The 21,679-nt window shown below is 52.2% G+C and overlaps 1 protein-coding gene across 1 annotated transcript in view; it reads left to right on the forward strand.

Annotated features, from left to right (window-relative positions):
- Positions 1-257: 257 nt before the first annotated feature.
- EVC (EvC ciliary complex subunit 1) overlaps positions 258-21,679 on the forward strand; it is a gene marked incomplete at both ends in the record, with an annotated part of 56,594 nt that continues 35,172 nt past the window's right edge. Inside the window, 6 exons of the mRNA XM_080697282.1 lie at positions 258-431; positions 8,320-8,445; positions 14,493-14,576; positions 15,594-15,826; positions 17,291-17,375; positions 18,402-18,497. Of these exons, the coding sequence (XP_080553408.1) occupies positions 258-431; positions 8,320-8,445; positions 14,493-14,576; positions 15,594-15,826; positions 17,291-17,375; positions 18,402-18,497 (798 nt within the window). The remainder of the gene's footprint in view (positions 432-8,319; positions 8,446-14,492; positions 14,577-15,593; positions 15,827-17,290; positions 17,376-18,401; positions 18,498-21,679) is intronic.

Here is a 21,679-nt window from a genome sequence, read left to right on the forward strand (position 1 = left end):
CCCAGGACTCCGGGAGGCCCCGACGCCCTCGGCCGCGCATGCTCAGTGACTCGCAGGGCTGCGGGCGGCGGCTCCAAGTTTTGGGCGGACGGTGCTGGCTCCTCCTCCGACTCGGGCGGGGCGGGGAAGGGAAGAGGAGCCCGGGGAGCGCGACTGCGGGCCGGGGAGCGGGCGAGCGCGCTGCGCCCTGGCCTCCGGACTCCGCGCCGCGTGTGGAGCGGGCGGGATGCTGCGGGGCCCCCGCCTGAGCGCCCCCGATGGCCGGCGGCGCGGCGGCCTGCGCCAGCGATGCGCGGATGCTGCTGGGCCGGGACGCGCTGCGGCCGGTGCCCGCGCTGATGGCCCCCGCCGTGCTGCTGGGCGCCGCGTTGGGCCTCGGCCTCGGCCTCTGGCTGGGCTGTCGGGCCGGCCGCCTGCGCCCGCGACGCCAGGTGGGTCCCAGGAGCCACAAGCCTTCGGGTGGTCCTCCAGGGTTCAGGGCCAGGGGCCCGGCCGAGCCTCTATGACCCCCTAAGCACAATCTCTGGCCTCTGTTTTCGCTTCTACTCCTAGAGTCAGAGGCAGGAATGTCTAAGGGAGACAGAGTGGCCCAAGGCCTCTGGCCTGGAGTCCGCCGAAGGGACTCAGCATCCTTCGGCGCTGTGTGATCTTAGCTGCTAAACCCCTGGGCCTCAGTTTCCTCCTCTAGGACAAAGAGTTTGGAGATGATGCGGGCAGATGAGCCCAGATCAGAGTGGTGGGCGAGGCTGGCTGGGCATCCCCAGTCGGGGGTGTCTTTCCCGCTTCCGCTCTCCCTTCCCAGCCGTGGACTGGCTGGCCTCTCGCGTCCATCAGCATCTGGCGCTCATTCTTCCACCCCCGCATCCCCCGCAGTAACAGTTTGCTGGACACCCTCTCGCAGCAGTCCTTGGCCTAGGGGCTTGGCTGCTGCACAGGCCCCAGGAGAGACCCCGCCCTTCCCGGCTTAAGAAGACACATGCATTCCAGGTAGATATTTGATTATATAACACAAGATGCTACTGTTGCCAGGCTCTGAGCTGGACCGGCTGACCTCATCCTGCCGAATCCCCAGAACGGCCCTGAGTGAGGTCCATTCATGATGCCATTTTGCACACTAGGAGACTGAGCCACAGAGAGAAGCCAAGTGACTTGCTGAAATAAGATCCAGGCACTTGACCCCAGAGCATCAGGTCTGTGTGGGCCAAGGCCGGGGCGGCTGCCTGGAGGAGCCACCCACAGTTGTTCTGATGAAGCGGGATATTCATGGGAACGCCTGGCAGGCAGGCTGTGTACCTGGTGGTATGAGCGATCACTGCGTTGGCCTCTCTTGGCTTCAACCTCTTTGAGTAACAAGGTCTGGTAGTGTTGGAGATAAGGTGTGGTGATCTTGCATCCCTGCTCCTGGCCCTCCCGAAAAGGAGCCAAGTCTGATGGGACGGGACGTAAGCACAGGCTCGTCCCCAGCCTGGTGGCTGCCCGGTAGTGGAGGAAATAGCAGCGAGCGCTGTAGGTATGTTTGGGGCTGTCGGGCCGCTGGTGGGTAAAGGACATGAAGAGATCAGACTGGTTTCTTGTGTGGACAGAGGAGGTAGGGGATAGGAGCTGCGGGCCGGCCCAGGCGGGGCTTGTGCATTCAGTTTTTTATTCTCGCCCCTGGCCGGCTAGGTGGGGGACCGCTTGCTGCCCCTCTCTACAGTCCGGCGGTTGCGGTTCTGCACGGTTGTTCTTCATCCAGGATCATGGGGTAAATAAGCTTTGAGGCTGAACTGCAGTGCTGGACCGAACCCCAAAGCCAGCGCTCGAATCATCGGCCACCTGGTGAGGTAGTGGTTAGTATCCCATTTGGAGGCCGTCAGCCGAGGCTCCCACACCGTCTGGCTTGGCACAGCTGGTCAGCTGGGGCCGATGTGGCCCACCCGGGGCCAGCTACAGAGAGGGCCGTGGCTCCAGGGTGGGGCCGGGGGTCTCTTTATGGTTTGATGTGACCATTGCAACTACCTCCTTCCCAAAAGGACCTCTGCGCACATCTCCTTTCTGTTACTGAAATGCATATCCAACAGTAAGACCCTCTTGACTAAAAGTCTCCATGCACTCCTGGGTGCCTACAAAGATAACGCCAGTTTCCTAGCATGGGCGTCAGGTGGCTTACCTTACCCCCAAGCAGCCGACCTAACATGCAGGTGCCTGGGCGCCCACCCCGTCCGCTCTCCAGCCACACGGACATCTGTTTCCTGGGTGCCTCTAGGTTTCTGCACACCTCTCTGCCTGCGGTGACCTTCCTCTGCCTCTGGTCCAGCTCAGGTCTGCACAGCCTCGCTGACCGTCCACACTGGGCCGGGCACGCCTTCCTCCTACTTCCTGAGCACTCCTGTTCTTTTCTGATACAAGTCCCACAGCTCATAATTTTATCTTATACCTTTCTCCTTTTGTTACTGTTCTTTTATTATTAAAACTTTTTAAATTTCCATCGAGGTTATCTATGCACATAATTTAAGTTGCTGCCAGCAGCATGCCCACTGATTCCCAATTCTAGTGGTTTGATTCTTCCTACGCTTATTTTGATAATTTACTCCCTGGCTCTCTATAACTTGACTGCATTTCTCCTGCTTGAAGTCTTTGGCTTTAGATGGTTGAAGCTCAGCAGTAGACCTTCCTCCTCCTCCTCCTCCTCCTCCTCCTCCTCCTCCTCCTCCTCCTCTTCCTCCTCCTCCTCTTCCTCTTCTTTCTTCTTCTCCTTCTCCTTCTTCTTCTTCTTCTTCTTCTTCTTCTTCTTCTTCTTCTTCTTCTTCTTCTTCTTCTTCTTCTTCTTCCCCTTCCCCTCCCCCTTCCCCTTCCCCTCCTTCTTCTCCTTCTCCTTCTTCTCCTCTCTCTCTCTCTCTCTCTATCTCCCCCCCCCCCGGGGGTATTGAACCCAGGGACATTCTACCCCTGAGCTACACCCCCAGCTCTATTTTCTATTCTTTTATTTTGAAACAGGGTCTCACTAAGTTGCATAGGGTCTCACTAAGTAGCTGAGGCTGGCCTTGAACCTGGGATCCTCTTGTCTCAGCCTCCCAAGTACTGGGATTACAAGCATGCGCCATCATACTCTGCTTCTGCCTCTCATTTTAAAGGAGACGGATTAGCTCTCTTCCTTCTTCCATGAACACACCTGCTGCTCCCAGTGTCACCACTACCTCCTCCTGTGGCTGTAAGGTGACTCTGGTTAAGTTGGTATTCAGTGTTACAGTATTGTTTCAATGATCTTTACAGTATTCAAGTAAACATACACACTGTGAACCAGGGGTCAGCTATGGACATAAATAATTTCCCTTCTTGTGGAACATTTTGTTTCTCTTAAAATTAAAAGGCGTGAGATTTTTTTAATTTGGTTAGATTCTGTGTGCTTACCATTCATTGACCTCTCTCCCATTTGTGCACATTTCTTTTCAGGACATTGGATGGGGGGCCCTGCAAGCCATGTTTAAGGAGTCCTCCCAGGGAATTAAGTTCCTTAGCGTTTGAGAAGCAGCTTCTCTAGGCTTCCACGTCTGATTGACACTTCTCTGAGCCTCCATGCCGGGACTTCCATCCTTCTCCTGGTCCGGTCCCACTTCAGGGATTTCCAGCTATCACTGGTTTTTAACGGATTGCCTCGTATGACTGAATGGAGCACATCCTGAAGTAGCTTTCTGAGAAAGGAATACATGCATCTCTTTTGAGAACTTCTATGTCTAAATATCTCCATTCTTCTATCATTCCACTTAAATTTGGTTAGTTTATTTAGGTATAAAACTCCAGGTTGGCCGGGCGTGGTGGCGCACGCTTGTAATCCCAACATTCTGGAGGCTGAGACCAGAGGATCACGGTTCGCGGACAGCCTCAGTTACTTAGTGAGGCCCTCTGCAACTCAGTGAGACCTTGTTTCTAAATAAACAATAAAAAATAGGGCAGGGGTTGTAGCTCAGAGGTTGAATGCCCCTGGGTTCCATAAAAAAAAAATTCCAGGTTGGAAATAATTCCCTAGAATTTGGGAGGCATCTTTTCATTTTATTCTAAATTGCTTTGTTGGTGTGGAGAAATTTGATTATGTTCTGATTCTCAGTGCTTGCATTAAGCTTTTGTTGTTGTTGTTGTTCCTCTGCGTTTATAAAATCGCCAAGCCGGACATGTTGTTCACGCTTATAATCCCAGCATTCAGGAGGCAGAGACTGGGTGATTGAGGCTGTGGACAGCCTCCGCTACTTAGTGAGGCCTTCCGCAACTCAGTGAGATCCTGTTTCAAAATAAAAGAATAAAAAATAGGGCTGGGGTGTAACTCGGAGGTAGAATGCCCCTGGGTTCCATCCCCAGTATGGAAAAAAAAAAATCGCCAATTCCTCTGTAGAATCTTAGAGTCTTCCTTTCTCCTGAGTGTATGAAATGCACCCATGCGTCTTGCTGGGAGTCTACTGTCATCTGTGTGGCTGGATCCTTCAATCTAGAAACTCATTTAAAACTTGATTTCTTTGAGGGTGCTTCTTTACGTTATGTTTTCTTTCTTCTTTCTTATTCTTTATCTCCAGCCTTTGTCTCTTCCTAATGTAACTTTCTGGGAGACTTTTCTCAATCTGATGCGTGTGTAGTTGAGTTTTTCATAATTTTAAGGCACAGGTTCTCTTCCTTGTTCTCGTAACCTTCCATGCTTAGACCACCTTGGCTTGCTGTAGCCGTCCGGTGAAGTCGCCGCTGCCGCCGGCAGTATGGCGCTGCTGCCGCGTCCTCGGGCGTGAGGCCGGTTATCTCCTCTGTGGCTCTGAGCTCTGTTCTCAGTCTGCTTTCTCTCTGGAGCCTGGTGATTTTTTTGTTTCTCTGGTGATGGTGTTTTCTGGCTATGAAAGGCGCTGATTTTGTGGTAATGGAGATTGGTTGTTAGCGGGGCTCTTAAGCCCCGCTTTTCTCGGTCGCCATCTTCCCGGAAGTCTACCCTCCTGGTCATTTTAAAGTGGTGGCTAAAAACCGATGCTCCCTCTTGGAGGGGGGCGGGCCTTCTGGGGCCTTTACTGATCTGTATCAGTTTTTATTTTTATTTATTTATTTTTTCAGGTCTCGGGATGGAACCCAGGGACATTTGACCTCCAAGCTACACCCCCAGCCCTATTTTTTATTCTTTATTTTGAAACCAGGTCTCACTGAGTTGCAGAGGGCTCACTAAGTAGCTGAGGCTGGCCGTGAACCGTGATCCTCCTGTCTCAGCTTCCCGAATGCTGGGATTACAAGCTGCACCACCACGCCTGGCTTGAATCTTTTTATACACAGAACTCCTATACTGGGCAGCCACAGGTGCTGAGTAAACAGCCCTCAAGCCTCTGCCACTCCTACCTGACACCCACCCAGGCTCGTCGTGTTCGCGCACTTCTCCAGATGTGCTGAGCCTGTGCTGTCTCCCGGCTTCTCATTGGCTCTTCCCTCTATCTAGGATGCTCTTCCCAAGGTAGCTCAGAGGCTCGCTTTTTAAATTTAATTTCTTTTTTTTTTTTTTTTTTTGGTACTGGGATATTCTACCTCTGAGCTACACCTCTAGCCCTTTTTACTGGGGATGTAACCCAAGGCTATTCTACTTTCAAGCAAAACCCTCAGCCCTATTTTTTATTCTTTATTTTGAAACAGGGTCTCACTGAGTTGCAAAGGGCCTCACTAAGTAGCTGAGGCTGGCCGCGAACCGCGATCCTCCCGTCTCGGCCTCCCAAATGCTGGGATTATAAGTGTGCGCCACCACGCCCAGCTTTGCTTTTGTTTCTTTAAGAAAGTGTTTCTTCTTCTTCTTCTTCTTGTTTTGTTTTGGTACTGGTGATTGAACCCAGGGGTGCCCGACTCTGAGCTACACTCCCAACCTTTTTCATTTTTTTTTTTAAACAGTGTCTAAATTGTAGAGGCTGGGCTGAAACCTGGGATCCTCCCATCTCAGCCTCCCCGGTACAAGGGCTACAGGTGTGCACCACCACGTCAGCTCCTGTTTAAGTTTCTTCTCCAGTGCCCCTTGTCCACGAGGCCTTCCCTCCGGTGGCCTCCGCCCTCCACCCCCCTCACGTTCTCCGTGGCACCCATGCCTGCCATGCTGTATTTATTCCTGTGTTTGTTCCCATCTCTCAGCACCATCGGCTCCTACATGAAGGCAGGGGCTTTGCATATTTTGTTCGTGGCTCTGTCCCGGAGCCTACAGCACGTTGGGTTCTTAGTTGCTGCTTGGTGATGACTGCCGACGAGCCCGGTGACAAGCCGGCGAGCATTCAGCAATGCAAGAATGGTGCCCATGAGCAGCCAGTGGCCAGAGGGGAGGGCACGGAGCTGTGAATGGAGCCCATCCTCCTTTCCAGGGAGCTAGGTTCTGGAAAGTCACCGAGAACATGGGCCTGGTGTGTGCTGCACCTTTGTCCACAGGGTAATTAAGGGTTAGGCTCGTGGGGGCCCTGCTAACATTTCTATAACCCATCATCAGGAACACTGTGTTGTGTGTGTTTCTGTTTGAAGGCCCCTCTTAATTTATATCACTGCTGGCGCCACCCAGCTCACAGTCAGGGTGCCAGAATGTGGCTAAGGAAGCCCTCTGACACACACGGTCAGTCACGGCACCCCTGCCCCCACCTGAGGGCACTAGCCAGCACTTCAACAGGATGGCCAGGGATGCTGTCAACAACAACAGCACCCGCAAAACACACAATTAAAAGACTTAGGCTGGTGCCGGGCGTGGTGGCGCACGCTTGTAATCCCTGTGCTTGGGAGGCTGAGACAGGAGGATCGCGCAGGTTTGAAGCCAGCCTCGGCTGGCTTAAGAGACCCTGTTTCCAAATAAAAAATATAAAAATAGGTCTGGGAGTGTAGCCCGGAGGTAGAAGGCCCCTGGGTTCCATCCCTAGTACCACCAAAAACAAACAAACAAAAAACACAGGCTGGTGGCGCATGCCTATAATCAATCCAGCACTTGGGAGGCTGAGACCGGAGGATCATGGTTTGCAGACAACCTCAGCTACTTAGCGAGGCCCTTTTCAACTCAGTGAGACCCTGTTTCACAAAATAAAAAAAGAAGAGCCGGGCGTGGTGGCGCACGTTGTAATCCCAGCACTTGGGAGGCTGAGACAGGAGGATCGCGCAGGTTCAAAGCCAGCCTCAGCTACTTTGTGAGGCTCTCAGCAACTTAATGAGACTCTGTTTCCAAATAAAGTATATAATAGGTCTGGGAGTATAGCCCAGAGGTAAAAAGCCCCTGGGTTCTACTCCCAATACCACAAAATAAAATAAAAAATAGGACTGGAGGTGGAGGTGCAGCTCAGATGTAAAATGCCCCTGAATTCCATCCCCGGTACCGCAAAAAGAAAAAAAACAAAACAAACAAACAAAAAAACAGGCTGCAGGAAGGACACGTGTTTACAGATGAGAAAAAGCAAGCTGGAAGGGGGGCCTGCCCACCTTGGCTGAGCTCAGGCCGCCGCGCTTCAGGTCTGTCTGGCTGCAAAAGCCCCGCCAGCTTCGTCTTTGGCGTTTATGAATCCCTTTGAGTGTGTTGGTGACGGGCTCTGTATTTGCAAAGTCACCAACTTTGCAATGTGCCGGCCTGGCGGGCAATGTGCGGGCCTGGCGGCGCACACCTGCAATCCCACCACTTGGGAGGTTGATGCAGGAAATCGCAAGTCTAAGACCAACCTCAGCAACTTAGCGAGACTCCGTCTTAAAAAAAAATATATCAAATAGGGTTGGGGGTGTAGCTCGGAGGTAGAATGCCACTGGGTTCAGCCTCTAGTACCTTAAAAAAATTAGCCCTTCTGTTTGAAGGCTAGCAGTAATAAAAACATCAGAAATGAACCCTTCTAGCCGGACGTGGTGGTGCACGCTTGTAATCCCCGCTCTTGGGAGGCAGAGACGGGAGGATCGCGCAGGTTCGAAGCCAGCCGTGCTTGCTGGCTTAGGAGACCCTGTTTCCAAATAAAAATGTAAAAATAGGTCTGGGAGTGTATAGCCCAGAAGTAGAAGGGCTTCCAGGAACCCCAGTACCACCAAAAAAAAAAGAAGAAGAAGAAGGAGAAGGAGAAGAAGGAGAAGAAATGAACCCTTCTGCAGAGGGGAGCCCCTGAGGAGCACCCAGTCAACGGAGAGCAGCCCCTCACCCAGAATAAACAGGAATGATCTGCCTCAGGGTCTTGACCTCGCAAGATGGGGCACCTTGGGGTGGGGACAGTCTTAAAGGAAGTGCGGGAGCCCCAGGGCGGTGTGCACAGTGGCTGGGCAAACTGGGTGATGGTGGCTGGAGTCCAGGGACTAGGCTGACGCTGACATCTTGTTTCTTCCCACCCCTTTGGGTTTTAGAAAGATGACACTCGGCACCTGCTCAGGAATTTGGAGCCCACAGCGCAGAGCCCCTCGGAGCCTGGCTCCCCACCCGGCAGGAGGAAGCGAGAAGTGCCGCTGTCCAGGGAGGAGGCGGCCGCGGAGGTAAGCTGAACACTGGCAGGTGTCCCTTCCCAATAGGCTTCTGTGCTGAGGCGCCATTTACATACAATAGAACGGGCAGACTGAAGTTTAAGGTTTGGTGAGTTTTAACAAATGTCTGTATCCTGGGGACTGATACCCCATCCTTAGCGTCTCTGCCCCCCAGAGGGTTCTCAGTGTCCTGTCTGGCCAACCTCTCATACACTCTCAGAGCCCCCACCCCAGATGGGTTTCCACTCCACAGCTGGGTCTGCTGTTCTGGAACTTCATGTAACTGGGATCTTTGCTCTCAGGACCCTTTACAGAGCTACCTGAGTATTGCCTGTATCCATGGCCCTTTTTATTTGTGTATTTATTTGTGTGTTTATTTTTTAATTATTTTGGTACTGGGTGTCTGCGTGTGTTTTAGTTACTAGGGATGGAACCCAGAGGCCTTCTACCTCCAGGCTACACCCCCAGCCCTGTTCTATTTTTTTATTTGGAAAGAGGTTCTCACTAAGTTGCACAGGGCCTCACTAGGTTGCTGAGGCTGATTTCGAACCTGCAATCCTCCTGTCTCAGCCTCCCAATACTAGGCGGGCATCACCAAGCCGGTTTCACAGTACAGGGGTTTGAACATGGGTGCTCTACCTCTGAGCTACCAACCATTTTTATTATTTATTATTTAATTATTTGTGTAGTGCTGGGAATAGAACCCAGTGGAATTCTGCCTCTCTACGACACCCTCAACCCTATTTTATTTTATTATTTTACTTTGTTTTCATTTTATTTTGAAATAGGGTCTCACTAAGTTGCTGAGGCTGGCTTCAAATCTGCAATCCTCCTGTCTCAGCCTCCCAAGTAGTGGAATTATAGATGTGTGCCACCTACACCAGGCTTAATTTTTTTTTTTTTGAAGCAGGGTCTTGCTAAGTGGCAGGTGCTGGCCTTGAGCCTGTGATCCTCCTGTCTCAGCCCCCCAAGAACTGGGATCTCAGGTTTCCACCCCCACGCCCGGCTCACACCCTTTTTACTGCACAGAAGCAGCCCCTGTGTGGGTCCCCTGACTGTAGGAGGTTTGCTTGGTGGACTGGGCTGTTTTGATTAAGGCCGCCACTGACGTTCCTGTGTGGGCTGCTTGTTCTTCCCATTTTTACTTCTCTTAAGTTCATCTCTAGGGCAGGGAGTGTGGGGCCTATGGCAGGAATGTTAAAAAATGGGTTTAGCCAGGCGTGATGGTGCACCATTGTAATCCCCGCGCTTGGGAGGCTGAGACAGGAGGATTGCGCAGGTTCGAAGCCAGCCTCGGCTACTTAGTGAGGCTCTTAGCAACTCAGCGAGACCCTGTTTCCAAGTAAAGTATAAAATAGGCCTGGAGTATAGCCCAGAGGTAGAAAGCCCCTGGATTCCACCCCCAGTACCACAAAAAAATTAAATTAAATTAAAGATGGGTTCAGCTGTCACCCTCCCAGGGCTTGCCCCTAGAGAAATGCCCCGGGGGCTCCATGAGCGAGAGGGTGAGAACCATCCTCTCGCTCACACAGGTGCCGGGCGGCTGTACACACGGCCTTGCGAGCGCGGTAAACCCTCCTGTTGAGTTATCTCCTGCAAGTCTTACTTACGTGCCCATTTTCCGAGGCACCCAGGCTCAGGAAGCTGGGTCTTTTTCTGGGGAGTCCCATCAGCTCAGCCGCCTCAGCTAATCTCATCTCAGGGGACTGGCGGGGTGGGGGTGGGGTTCAAAATGAACTTCACTTCACTGAAGGCTTGAAATCAACGGGTCAGCTGCTAGTGACGCTGAACAATCCGTTTTCCAGAGTCACCCAGCCTGTGCCTCCTAAAGCTGGGGAGAGCCCCTGCACTGAGGGCAGCCTCCCTCCGCGCCTGCGCCGTGCTCGTGGGCTCCTGCTCCCTGCCGGGCCCTGCACGTGGGTCTGCACAGGTGTGAACAGCGGAGTCTCCCCGCACAGCCCTGGGTCCCTCGCTCCACGCGCACCTCTGAGGTCTCTGAGCATCTACACGGAGGAGTCTATGGGTGTGCAGTGTCACCCTGTTTCTGTGTTTCTCTCCCATGAACTTTTGCTCTGTCCCCTCCAGAACATTAAAAGTCTGCTCACGGAAAGTAACACCTATGTCCACACAAGGGCCTGTACACCCATGTATACACCAGCACTGTTCACAATTGCCCAAGGGCTTGTACACCCACGTATACACCAGCACTGTTCATAATCGCCAACGTATGGGAGCAACACAGATGGCCACTGGCTGGCAAATGGATAAACAAAATGTGATCTGTTCACACGGTGGAATATTATTTGGCCATAAAAAAGGAACAAAGCCCCGTTCCTTAAGTATAAATTCTTATGCTGAGTGAAAGGAGTCAGTCACAGAACACTGCATGTTACAGCATCCCAGTCACAGGAAATGTCTAGAACTGGGAAATGTATGTAGACAGAAAGCGGACTGGTGATTGCCAGGGGCTGAGGCAGGGGAAAACAGGCTTTCCTCTGTTGTGATGAAAATGTCTGATTGGCAGTTGTGATGTTTGCACATGCCTGTAAAGATACTGAAAACTATTAAATTATACACTGTACAAGGGTGAATTGTACAGTATGTGAATAATATGTCAATAGGCTGTTGAAATAAAAATAAAGCCTGATGTGGTACTGTGCACCTGTAATCCCAGTACCTGGGAGGCTGAGGCAGGAGGATCAGAAGTTCAAGGCCAGCCAGGCGTGGTGGCATACACTTGTAATCCCAGCATTTGGGAGGCTGAGACTGGAGGATCGTGGTTCGTGGACAGCCTCAGCTACTTAGCGAGCCCCTTTACAACTCAGTGAGAGCCTGTTTCAAAAATAAAAAGATAGCCAGGCATGGTGGTGGCGCACGCTTGTAATCCCCGCGCTTGGGAGGCAGAGACAGGAGGATCGCGCAGGTTCGAAGCTAGCCGCGCTGGCGTAAGAGACCCGGTTTCCAAATAAAAATATAAAAAATAGGTCTGGGATTGTAGCCCGGAGGTAGAAGGGTTTCTAGGAACCTCAGTACCACCAGAAAATAAAATAAAATAAAAAATAAAAATAAATAAATAAACAGACAAAAAAAAAGGGCTGGGAGTGTAGTTCGTAGTAAAACGCCCCTGGGTTTCATCCTCATAATAATAATAATAATAATAATAATAATAAATAAAGATGTGAGGCCAGCCTCAGCAACTCAGGCAAGATCCTCCGCAATTTAGCAAGGCCTTGTTTCAAAATAAAAACTAAAAAGGGCTGGGGGTATGGCTCAGTGGTAGAATGCCCCTGAGCTCAGTCCCTAGTACCAATACGTTATTGGTTGGCGTAAGAATCCTGTCACACGTAGGGCAGCTGAGGACGACACCACACTGGCTTTGGGGCCTAGACTTCCAGCGGACGCTGCTGTGATGTTGGTCAAGAGACGTAGGCTGCCTGAGGCTCGGGCCTCCCGCTTTTCTAATGACGGCCCCAAAGTTTCCCTCCCGGGGAAGGCCCAGTTCCCATGTGAACACGCCTGACGCGTCCGTGTTGGCAGAGGGCCCGAGCCCTCCTGCCCACCAGACCCTGACTCATTCTTTTCTGCCCCGTAATGTTTTACCGGCTGACTGCGTAGCTCTGCCTGGCTGTGCCCATTGCCAAGGTAATGATTGCCCAGAGTTCATTACAGATCTGTCCGTTCCAGAGACTGGCGGCCAGTGCGCCCCTAATTCGCACAGACCTAAAATATGTGGGCGCGGCCCCAGGCCTCCCAGCCCCTGCCGCTCCTGGGATGAACTGTTTAATGAATAGCCCGCTGATCAGAGCACACAGAACATTCCAGAAAGCTTGAGGCGTGCAGCCCCACCGCCTGGCTCTCCATCCTCTTCCCTGCGTGGAGGGAGGGAGGGGCGAGCCTGGATCGAATGCATTTGCCCGTTTATGAAAAGAACACGTTTGTCCCCGGCAGGTGAATAGTTTTCTTTTCCTCCGACTACGCTTTAGCTAATCTTCTGAGTAACAGCACTGCCGCGACTGAGGAAGTTTTACTGCAGACAGTTTTCTGAATAATCGTGTTGCCTGGGCTGGGGCGACGACCCGAATATGGAGGACATCAGAATAGAGTAAGGGGAGTGCTGACAGCCCCAAGTCAGAGGCTCCTGCCTGGGTGGCGGAAGCCGGCCTGCTCCCCCTCCTGAGTGCCAGGCGCCCTGGCTCCTTCCCCCGCCAGCCCTGCCCTCCTGGGCACCCGCTGCAGGCTGCAGGCGGTCGGGATGCGGAAGCCGGGCGCACAGGTGGCGCCTCTCCCTCCACCGCGCCCCTGCCCGGGCACCCCGGCCAGTGCCGCTTCTGTGGGTCTCTGGCGCTCCTGCGTCTGCACCAACCATCTCCTCTTGCACTCCATTTTGCACGCTAAAGGCAGGGTTTGTTTTGCATCTTTCTTGTAGAAGCTGAACTTGAGGAGGGCAGAGACCATGCCTTCCCCTCGTGGGTCATGCTTCTGTTCCCTTTGCTTTGTAGGTAGTTTTAAAAGGCCCTTTTGGAGCCGGGCGTGGCAGCGCACGCTTGAAATCCCAGCATTTGGGAGGCTGAGACAGGAGGATCATGGTCCGCGGACAGCCTCAGCTACCTAGCGAGGATCTTTGCAACTCAGTGAGACCCCACTTCAAAATAAAGAATAAAATATAAGGCTGAGGGTGTAGCTTGGAGGTAGAATGCCCCTGGGTTCCATCCTCAGTACCACAAAAAATGAACAAATAAATAAAATCGTGTGTGTACATCCTCTCATGTGTTTAGACCACAGACAATGCTAAACTTATTTTTCTTCATTTAAAAAGATTGTAATTGACACATGATAATTATATGTACTTTGGGGTTTGGTATGATCATTTGATATGTGTGTAATGTGTAAAGAGCAAGTCATGCATTTCCATCTCCTCAAACATACATTTACTTACTTATTTATTTATTTATTTATTTACGGGTCTGGGGATGAAACCCAGGGCGTTCAACCTCTGAGCTACACCCCCTGCCCTGTTTTTTATTCTTTATTTTGAAACAGGGTCTCACCTCACTAAGTAGCTGAGGCCGTCTGAAAACCACGATCCTCCAGTCTCAGCCTCCCAGATGCTGGGATTACAAGCGTGAACCACCACGCTCGGCTAACTTTATTTATTTATTTATTTATTTATTTATTTATTTATTTATTTTGGTGCTAGGTATTGAACCCAGGGACATTCCACTGAGCTATACCCCAGCACTTTTTTGTTTATTTTGCAACAGAGTCTTTCTAGGTTGCTGAGGGTCCTTGAACCTGCGATCCTCTCGTCTCCCTTCCCAGTACTAGGATTGCAAGCCTGTGCCACCGCGCCCGACTCTTATTTACCCTTTCTATGTGTTAGGAGCCTTCAGACTCTGCTGTCAATTGTTTTCATACACAGACCGCTGCAGGTTACAGTTACTCTACTATGCAATAGAGTATCAGGGCTAATTCCTCCTAGCTTTAAATCATTTCACGTGTTTGCTTTTTCTGCTCATGGATTGTTCACAATTCTTTAGGAAGCTCCTGTTGATTAGTCTCAAATTATTCAAACCCTTCCTACTCCCAGAGCTGAAGAATCAGAATTAAATGGCAGTATCTGTCTGTCCAAACATTGTTCATATACTCCTCAATCTGTCCATCTCTCTGTTCATCCGACCACTCATTCATCCACCCACCCATCTATTCACTCATCCATTTATCCATCTGCCCACCCAGTCATCCGCCCATCCTCTACCCCCCACTCACCCACCCATCCACCACCGACCGATTCATCTATCCATTCACCCATCTGTCCATCCCTCCACCCACCCACCATCCACCCCTTCACCCACTCACTCATTTTCTATCATCCATCCATCCATCCATCCATCCATCCGTCCACCCATCCTTCTAGCAAGTGAGCACTTGCTTGGATCTCAGTGCCTAGCCGCTCTCTGAGGCCACCATCACAGCTGGAACGTGGCGTCTAGGGAGCCGTGGGCAGTGTGCCCTTCACTTTGCGGAAAGCTCCTGCACCATTTGCCCTCTCTCCATTCCAGGAATGCGAGCCAGCTTTCAACAGTAACATCACCGCGTTTGCGCTGAAGGCCAAGGTCGTCTACCCCATCAATCAGAAGTTCCGGGTGAGCGTCCCGAGCCCGTCTCAGGAGTGTGGTCAGTTCAGTAACGTGCTAGAGATCCGGGTGGGAGTGGAGGATTAGTGGGTAACTTCTGGCCCCATCCCAGGATTTCATGGCAGGTCATTTCCAGAAGAGCGCGGGAACACTGAGGGCTCTGAGACGCTTGCACCGAAGAAATCACCCCACCTTGTTTAAGGCGGCATTTGTGCAGCTGACTTTTCTGTGGATGAGCGGTCACTGTTCCCCAGGGCACCGGGGGACCGAGGCCTGTATTTGGCTGCCTTCCGGTGATGGAGAGCGTTCGTACATCGCGGCGCCTGCGGCTTAGCAGCCTAATGGAGGGACCTCAGTCTGGGCAGGGCTGGTGTAATAAAGCAGGCCACGTGGAGGTGACCAGGGGCCTTTGGGGCCAGCGCCAGGCTGGGGCTGACAGTGTCACCGGCAGGACCCAGAGGCAGGAAGTGAGGAGAGGCCGGAGCCAGGCCCTGCCTGGCCATCCCGGCAAGGTGGGCGGCAGGTGACGGGGCTGGACAGAGGCGGCGCTGGCCTTTGCTGACCCCTCTAGCCTTGCTAGGGGCCGGGCTGTGACCCTGCAGTACTAATGTGTGGGCAGAGCTCCTGAGCAGGTGCTTAGAGCCCGCAGGGGGCAGCGAGGACCGTCCGGAAGGTCTGGGTGGACTTGGTGGCTGCATCTGCAGGGTTTGTGGATGGTGCAGGCCGGGGTCCGAGGAGGCAGGAGAGGTGTGACTGGGCAGGCAGCTGCCTTGGAGAGGTCAGGTTTGGACACTGGGTGTGGGGTGAGGTAGGTGTCTGGGGTAGGCGCCTGGCACACAGGGGCTGGCCTTGCGAGCAGGGTGCAGGGACAGTCCAGCTGTGCTGCTGGCTTCTGGGTCCTGCAGGCTTCCCCAGCCAGCCAGCCAGGCCTTCCAGAGAGCCGCCATCCTGTGTCCGGCTGCAGTTATTAGATCCATCTCGAGCTGCACCTCAGAACTAACAGTGTGCCCGCCCCTCCGCCCCCAGCCCCTGGCCGACGGCTCCTCCAACCCGTCCCTTCACGAGCACCTGAAGCAGGCCATCCTGCCGCACCAGCCGATGGGGCCCTCGCCGTGCAGCAGCCTGGGCAGCCTGAGCCAGGCCGAGAAGGACGAGTGCAGCTCCTCGTCCAGCATCCCCTCGGCCGCCAGCGACGACAGGTTCCTTGGGCGTACCTTCCTCCACACGAGCAGCTTCCCCGAGATGCTGGCCTGCGAAAGGTGAGGGCGCGGGCGAAGGAGCGGGCCCGGTTCCCAGAGGCCACCAGCAGGTCACAGCGGTGTCAGAGGACACCGAGGCCAGAGAGGTCAGGCAACTCAGTCAGACACACAGCGATGCAGATGGCTGGCACTGGGGTCGGAGCCTGGGGAGAGATGGTACTAAGAGTGTCAGTCCCTGAGCCCCCAGCACCAGGCACTCCATCACGGCAGCCAGCACTAATAGGTGCTTACTGAGTGTCAGGCACAGTGCTCAGCACTCTGGAGGGATTCTCACAGCATGAGGACCAGTCCCTGCCCCTGCTGCTCACTGCTGTGTCCCCATAGCCCAGGCAAAAGGATTCTGGGCCAGTAAATACTGGTAAGAGTGAATCAGTTTCCCCTAACAACTCATCAAACTAGATGCTGCCCCTCCTCTCCCTTTCACAAAAAATAAAGCCAGACACAGACAGGCGGAGTGACTTGCCCGAGGTCACACAGCAATGCGTGATGGAGCCGGGTGTGACCCCATCTCCAGGACTCCAGCTCCTACGCACCACGTCCCAGCCTGGAGCAGCGCCCAGCACAGGGTGGTACAGGAGAGACCGTTGGGCAGGTTTAGGGGCTGTCCTCCTGCCTCTGCTCAAACTCCAGGAGTCTGGGGGTGGGTGGGGGGGATCAGAGACAGCCGGCCCGGGGCTGCGGAGGAGTGGGTGGTCTGTGAGCTTGCTGCTGGGCCTGCAGGCGGCCAGGGGAGAAGAGACGTTCCTGGAGGGGCTCTTGGATCGGCCAGCCGTGGTGCCGCGTAGCTGCTCTTTAGCCTGTAGACTAGGAGATTTGCGATGGCTTGGGTGAGTGTGTGGTCATTTAGAATGCATTTGTCTGTGAGGGATAAAGGGTTTCAAAGGTGACCGACCATGTTCACCGCTTGGTTTCCCTGATCCCTTGTCCCCTGCGTGAGCTTCTCATCTGTAAAATGGGCGTGAGGGTGTCTCCGTTTTGGCACCGAGGGGACACGGCCTGTGGTGACTGATGTGGAAATACTCGAGGGGGGAATACTTTTTTTTTGTTGTTGGTACTGGGGTTCCTGGAAGCCCTTCTACCTCCGGACTACACTCCCAGACCTTTTTTTTTTAATATATTTTTATTTGGAAACAGGGTCTCTTAAGCCAGAGTGGCTGGCTTCGAACCAGCGCGATCCTCCTGTCTCTGCCTCCCAAGCGCAGGGATGATAAGCGTGCCCACCACGCCCGGCTCGAGGGGGGAATTCTTTTGTTCAGCCTCCCTCTGCACGCACTTTCTCTTTGATGTTGCTGTGTCGTGACACTAAAGTTGCCTTCAGTCACATGCGGGTCCCCAGCACCTCACTGGACTCTAGCTGGAGCCGGGAGAGTCCGCTCTGCAGAGGCAGGTCTGGGCGGGCCTGTCCTGCATCCTCACCCCACTCAGGTACCCTCACCATCTCCCCTGCTCCCTCTGGGTCCCCAGTGCAGACATCGACCTGTGCATGTACCACCTTCACTTGCAAGACCTGCTGCGTCTGGACACGGCGCTGAGGCGGGAGAAGCACATGGTAAGCAGGGGAGTTCTCTTTCTTTTTCTCTCCTGGGGATGGAACTGGGGGCCAGGCTGTCTGTGTCCATGGAGGATGGAGACCCTTGAGAACAGACCCCCATGGCAGCCCCTGCCTTTGTACAGTTTGCTTTCTGGGGTAGTGTGGGATGGCAAAAAGCAAACATCTCAGAGCAATGACAGAGCCCCGCAAGTGTCCGAGTGGGAGCAGAGGGATGCAGGGATGAGGAGAGGACCCGGCATCCCTGGGGAGGACTCTGCGCAGGCACTGGGGAAGTCCCAGGTGCGCAGAGCAACATGTCTGCCCGATGCACAGTGCTCTGCCCACAGTACGTGGAGGCCGCTGCTTTCCGAGCGAGGCCTTTGCTCTGGGCTCTCTGGGGAGCGTGTCCTCTGTGCAGGATCTCTTGCTGCAGAAAGACTGCAAGTCCTGTTTCCTTGACGGCTGGGCCGGGGTCCAGGGGGCTGCAGGCAGGTAAACTCACATTCACACGTAAACCTGCTTGTGGAGGTCCGCAACAGGGTCGTTTATAACAGCCCCAAACTGGAAACAATCCCGATGCCTGCAGCGGCTGGTTAGGCATGCTGTGGGGACAGCACCTTCTGGACCACTGTGGGGGTCCCCCACATCTGCAGGGGCCCTCCGTAATTTAAGAGAGGCCTTCATCTGTGGAGACGGGAGGCTGGGGGATACTTATATATCCGGGTCTGTGCGGCTGTCCTCGGAGTCCGTCACAGAGGAGCAAGCCCTTTGCTTTTGCTGCTTTCTTGACTCCTGTGGAAATGGGGGGATATGAGCCTTGCACGCAGTAGGCACCCAGGAAATGTCCTATGAGCAAATGAAGGAGTGACACATCCTCTAGAAGCTGCAAGAAAATGCAGTCCGTGATAGACCATTGGCGTGATGTCAAACCTCGGTCTTGTCCCGTAGCAAATGAGGAGGCCGGAAGGTGGGGGAGAGGGAGAAGTAGAGATGGGCACCGCCGCCGCAGCCGCTCTCTTCTTGTCTTTCCCTTCTTGCCAATAGATGTTTGTTCAGATTTTTAAAATGTGCCTCCTGGATCTTCTTCCCAAGAAGCCCGATGACGAATTACACCAGAAGATTCTTTCCAAACAAGAACTTGTAAGTCTTTAGCCCATGTGTCAAGGTAACTTCAAAATACCTTACTGCCAGAGATAACACATCTACCGTATTATGACATGAAAGTATTTTTGCCTTTGTACATAAAAGTAGTCTATCACAAAAATATGCACTTTGAACACATACAATGCTATCTTAGAGTACATGTACAAATGTAAAAAAGAACAACGCGTATTATTACAATTCTGAAAAATATTCAAAGCAGAGAAAAGATGGTGGTCATATTAACTATTCATAGGCAATCAACTGTTAATGTAATTTTCTGCATGAGTTAGAAGGGTTGTTTTGTTTTGTTTTGTTTTTTGGGGGGAAGATACTGGGAATTGAAGCCAGGGGCATTCTACCTTCAAGCTACACTCTCAACACTTTTTGTTTTGATTTTGGTTTTTGGTACTTGGTTTTGAGCCCAGGAGCATTGCGCCTCTGAGCTCCACCTCCAGCACTATTTAATATTTTATTCTGAAATAGGGTTTCACTAAGTTGTGGGGGGCCTTACTAAGTTCCTAGGTTGGCCACAAACCTGATATCTTCCTGTCTTAGCCTCCCAAGTACTGAGATTACAGGTGGGTACTACCTCACCCTGGTTACCCTTAACTCTTTTTTAATTTATTATTTTGGAACAGGGTCTTGCTAAAGTTCCTGAGGGTCTCACTAAGTTTCTAAGGCTGTCCTCGACCTGTGATCCTCCTGCCTTAGCCTTCCAAGTACAGGGACTACGGGCGTGCACCACCACGCTTGGCGAGTTTGAAGTATTTTCAAAGATGGAATTGATTTATTGGTTATAGATGTTCATACTATTTTGTATTCTTGTCTCCTCAGTCTTTTCTAGAAAGCTTATCTTGTTTCAAGTGCAGCAAACAGTGTCAGGGCTTGCAGTCAGACAGTTGAGGTTGGTATCCTGGCTCCATCGTTAACAAGCTCTCAAAATCCTAGTAATAGCCTGTGGCATGTGCTAGCTGTCACCAGCCTGGTCACCACAGCCACCGCCGTTTCTTCAGCATTTTCTCTATCACCACCTCTACCAACCTCCTGCTCTTCTTATCTTCACCATCATCAGCAGCACCACCATCATCTCCTCACTCTCAACAGCACCATCATCTCCTTCTTACCCCCATCAGCACCACCATCATCTCCTTCTTACCCTCATCAGCAGCACCATCATCTCCTTCTTACCCTCATCAGCACCACCATCATTTCCTTCTTACCTTCTTCAGCACCATCATCTCCTTCTTACCCTTGTCAACAGCCATCATCTCCATCTTACTCTCATCAGCACCACCATCATCTCTTCACTCTCATCAGCACCACCATCATCTCCTACTCTCATCAGCACCACCATCATCTCCATCTTACTCTCATCAGCACCACCATCCTCTCTTACTCTCATCAGCACCACCATCATCTCTGTCTTACTCTCATCAGCACCACCATCATCTCTGTCTTACTCTCATCAGCACCACCATCATCTCCATCTTACTCATCAGCACCACCATCATCTCTGTCTTACTCTCATCAGCACCACCATCATCTCTGTCTTACTCTCATCAGCACCACCATCATCTCTGTCTTACTCTCATCAGCACCACCATCATCTCCTACTCTCATCAGCACCACCATCATCTCCATCTTACTCTCATCAGAACCACCATCATCTCCATCTTACTCTCATCAGCACCACCATCATCTCTGTCTTACTCTCATCAGCACCACCACCATCTCTGTCTTACTCTCATCAGCACCACCATCATCTCTGTCTTACTCTCATCAGCACCACCATCATCTCCATCTTACTCTCATCAGCACCACCATCCTCTCTTACTCTCATCAGCACCACCATCATCTCTGTCTTACTCTCATCAGCACCACCATCATCTCTGTCTTACTCTCATCAGCACCACCACCATCTCTGTCTTACTCTCATCAGCACCACCATCATCTCTGTCTTACTCTCATCAGCACCACCATCATCTCCATCTTACTCTCATCAGCACCACCATCCTCTCTTACTCTCATCAGCACCACCATCATCTCTGTCTTACTCTCATCAGCACCACCATCCTCTCTTACTCTCATCAGCACCACCATCATCTGTGTCTTACTCTCATCAGCACCACCATCCTCTCTTACTCTCATCAGCACCACCATCATCTCTGTCTTACTCTCATCAGCACCACCATCATCTCCATCTTACTCTCATCGGCACCATCATCATCTCTGTCTTACTCTCATCAGCACCACCATCATCTCTGTCTTACTCTCATCAGCACCACCATCATCTCTGTCTTACTCTCATCAGCACCACCATCATCTCTGTCTTACTCTCATCAGCACCACCATCATCTCTGTCTTACTCTCATCAGCACCACCATCCTCTCTTACTCTCATCAGCACCACCATCATCTCTGTCTTACTCTCATCAGCACCACCATCATCTCCATCTTACTCTCATCGGCACCATCATCATCTCTGTCTTACTCTCATCAGCACCACCATCATCTCTGTCTTACTCTCATCAGCACCACCATCATCTCTGTCTTACTCTCATCAGCACCACCATCATCTCTGTCTTACTCTCATCAGCACCACCATCATCTCTGTCTTACTCTCATCAGCACCACCATCCTCTCTTACTCTCATCAGCACCACCATCATCTCTGTCTTACTCTCATCAGCACCACCATCATCTCCATCTTACTCTCATCAGCACCACCATCATCTCCATCTTACTCTCATCAGCACCACCATCATCTCCATCTTACTCTCATCAGCACCATCATCTCTTACTCTCATCAGCACCACCATCATCTCTGTCTTACTCTCATCAGAACCACCATCATCTCCTACTTTCATCAGCACCACCATCATTGCAATTGTCAATATCCTCATGACCACCTCCATTAGTAACACCATTCTCCTCTTTACTCCCATCTTCAAGACCGTCATATTGTTGTGGCCACCAGTGTTCTCACGGCTGCATGTCTGCCTTCATCATAGCACCGGCCTCATCATCCCCGCCACCACCACCTTCATTGTCAACTGTCATTGTCATTACTGTCACCACCCTATCACCCCCTGCAGCGTCCTCGCTGTCCTCATGGCCACCACCACAGTCCACTTCATCCTCACCACTGTTATCATCATTACACTTGTTATCAGCATCATCA

This window comes from Muscardinus avellanarius (assembly GCF_963383645.1).
Source record: "Muscardinus avellanarius genome assembly, chromosome: 6".
In the NCBI taxonomy this organism is placed as follows: domain Eukaryota; kingdom Metazoa; phylum Chordata; class Mammalia; order Rodentia; family Gliridae; genus Muscardinus; species Muscardinus avellanarius.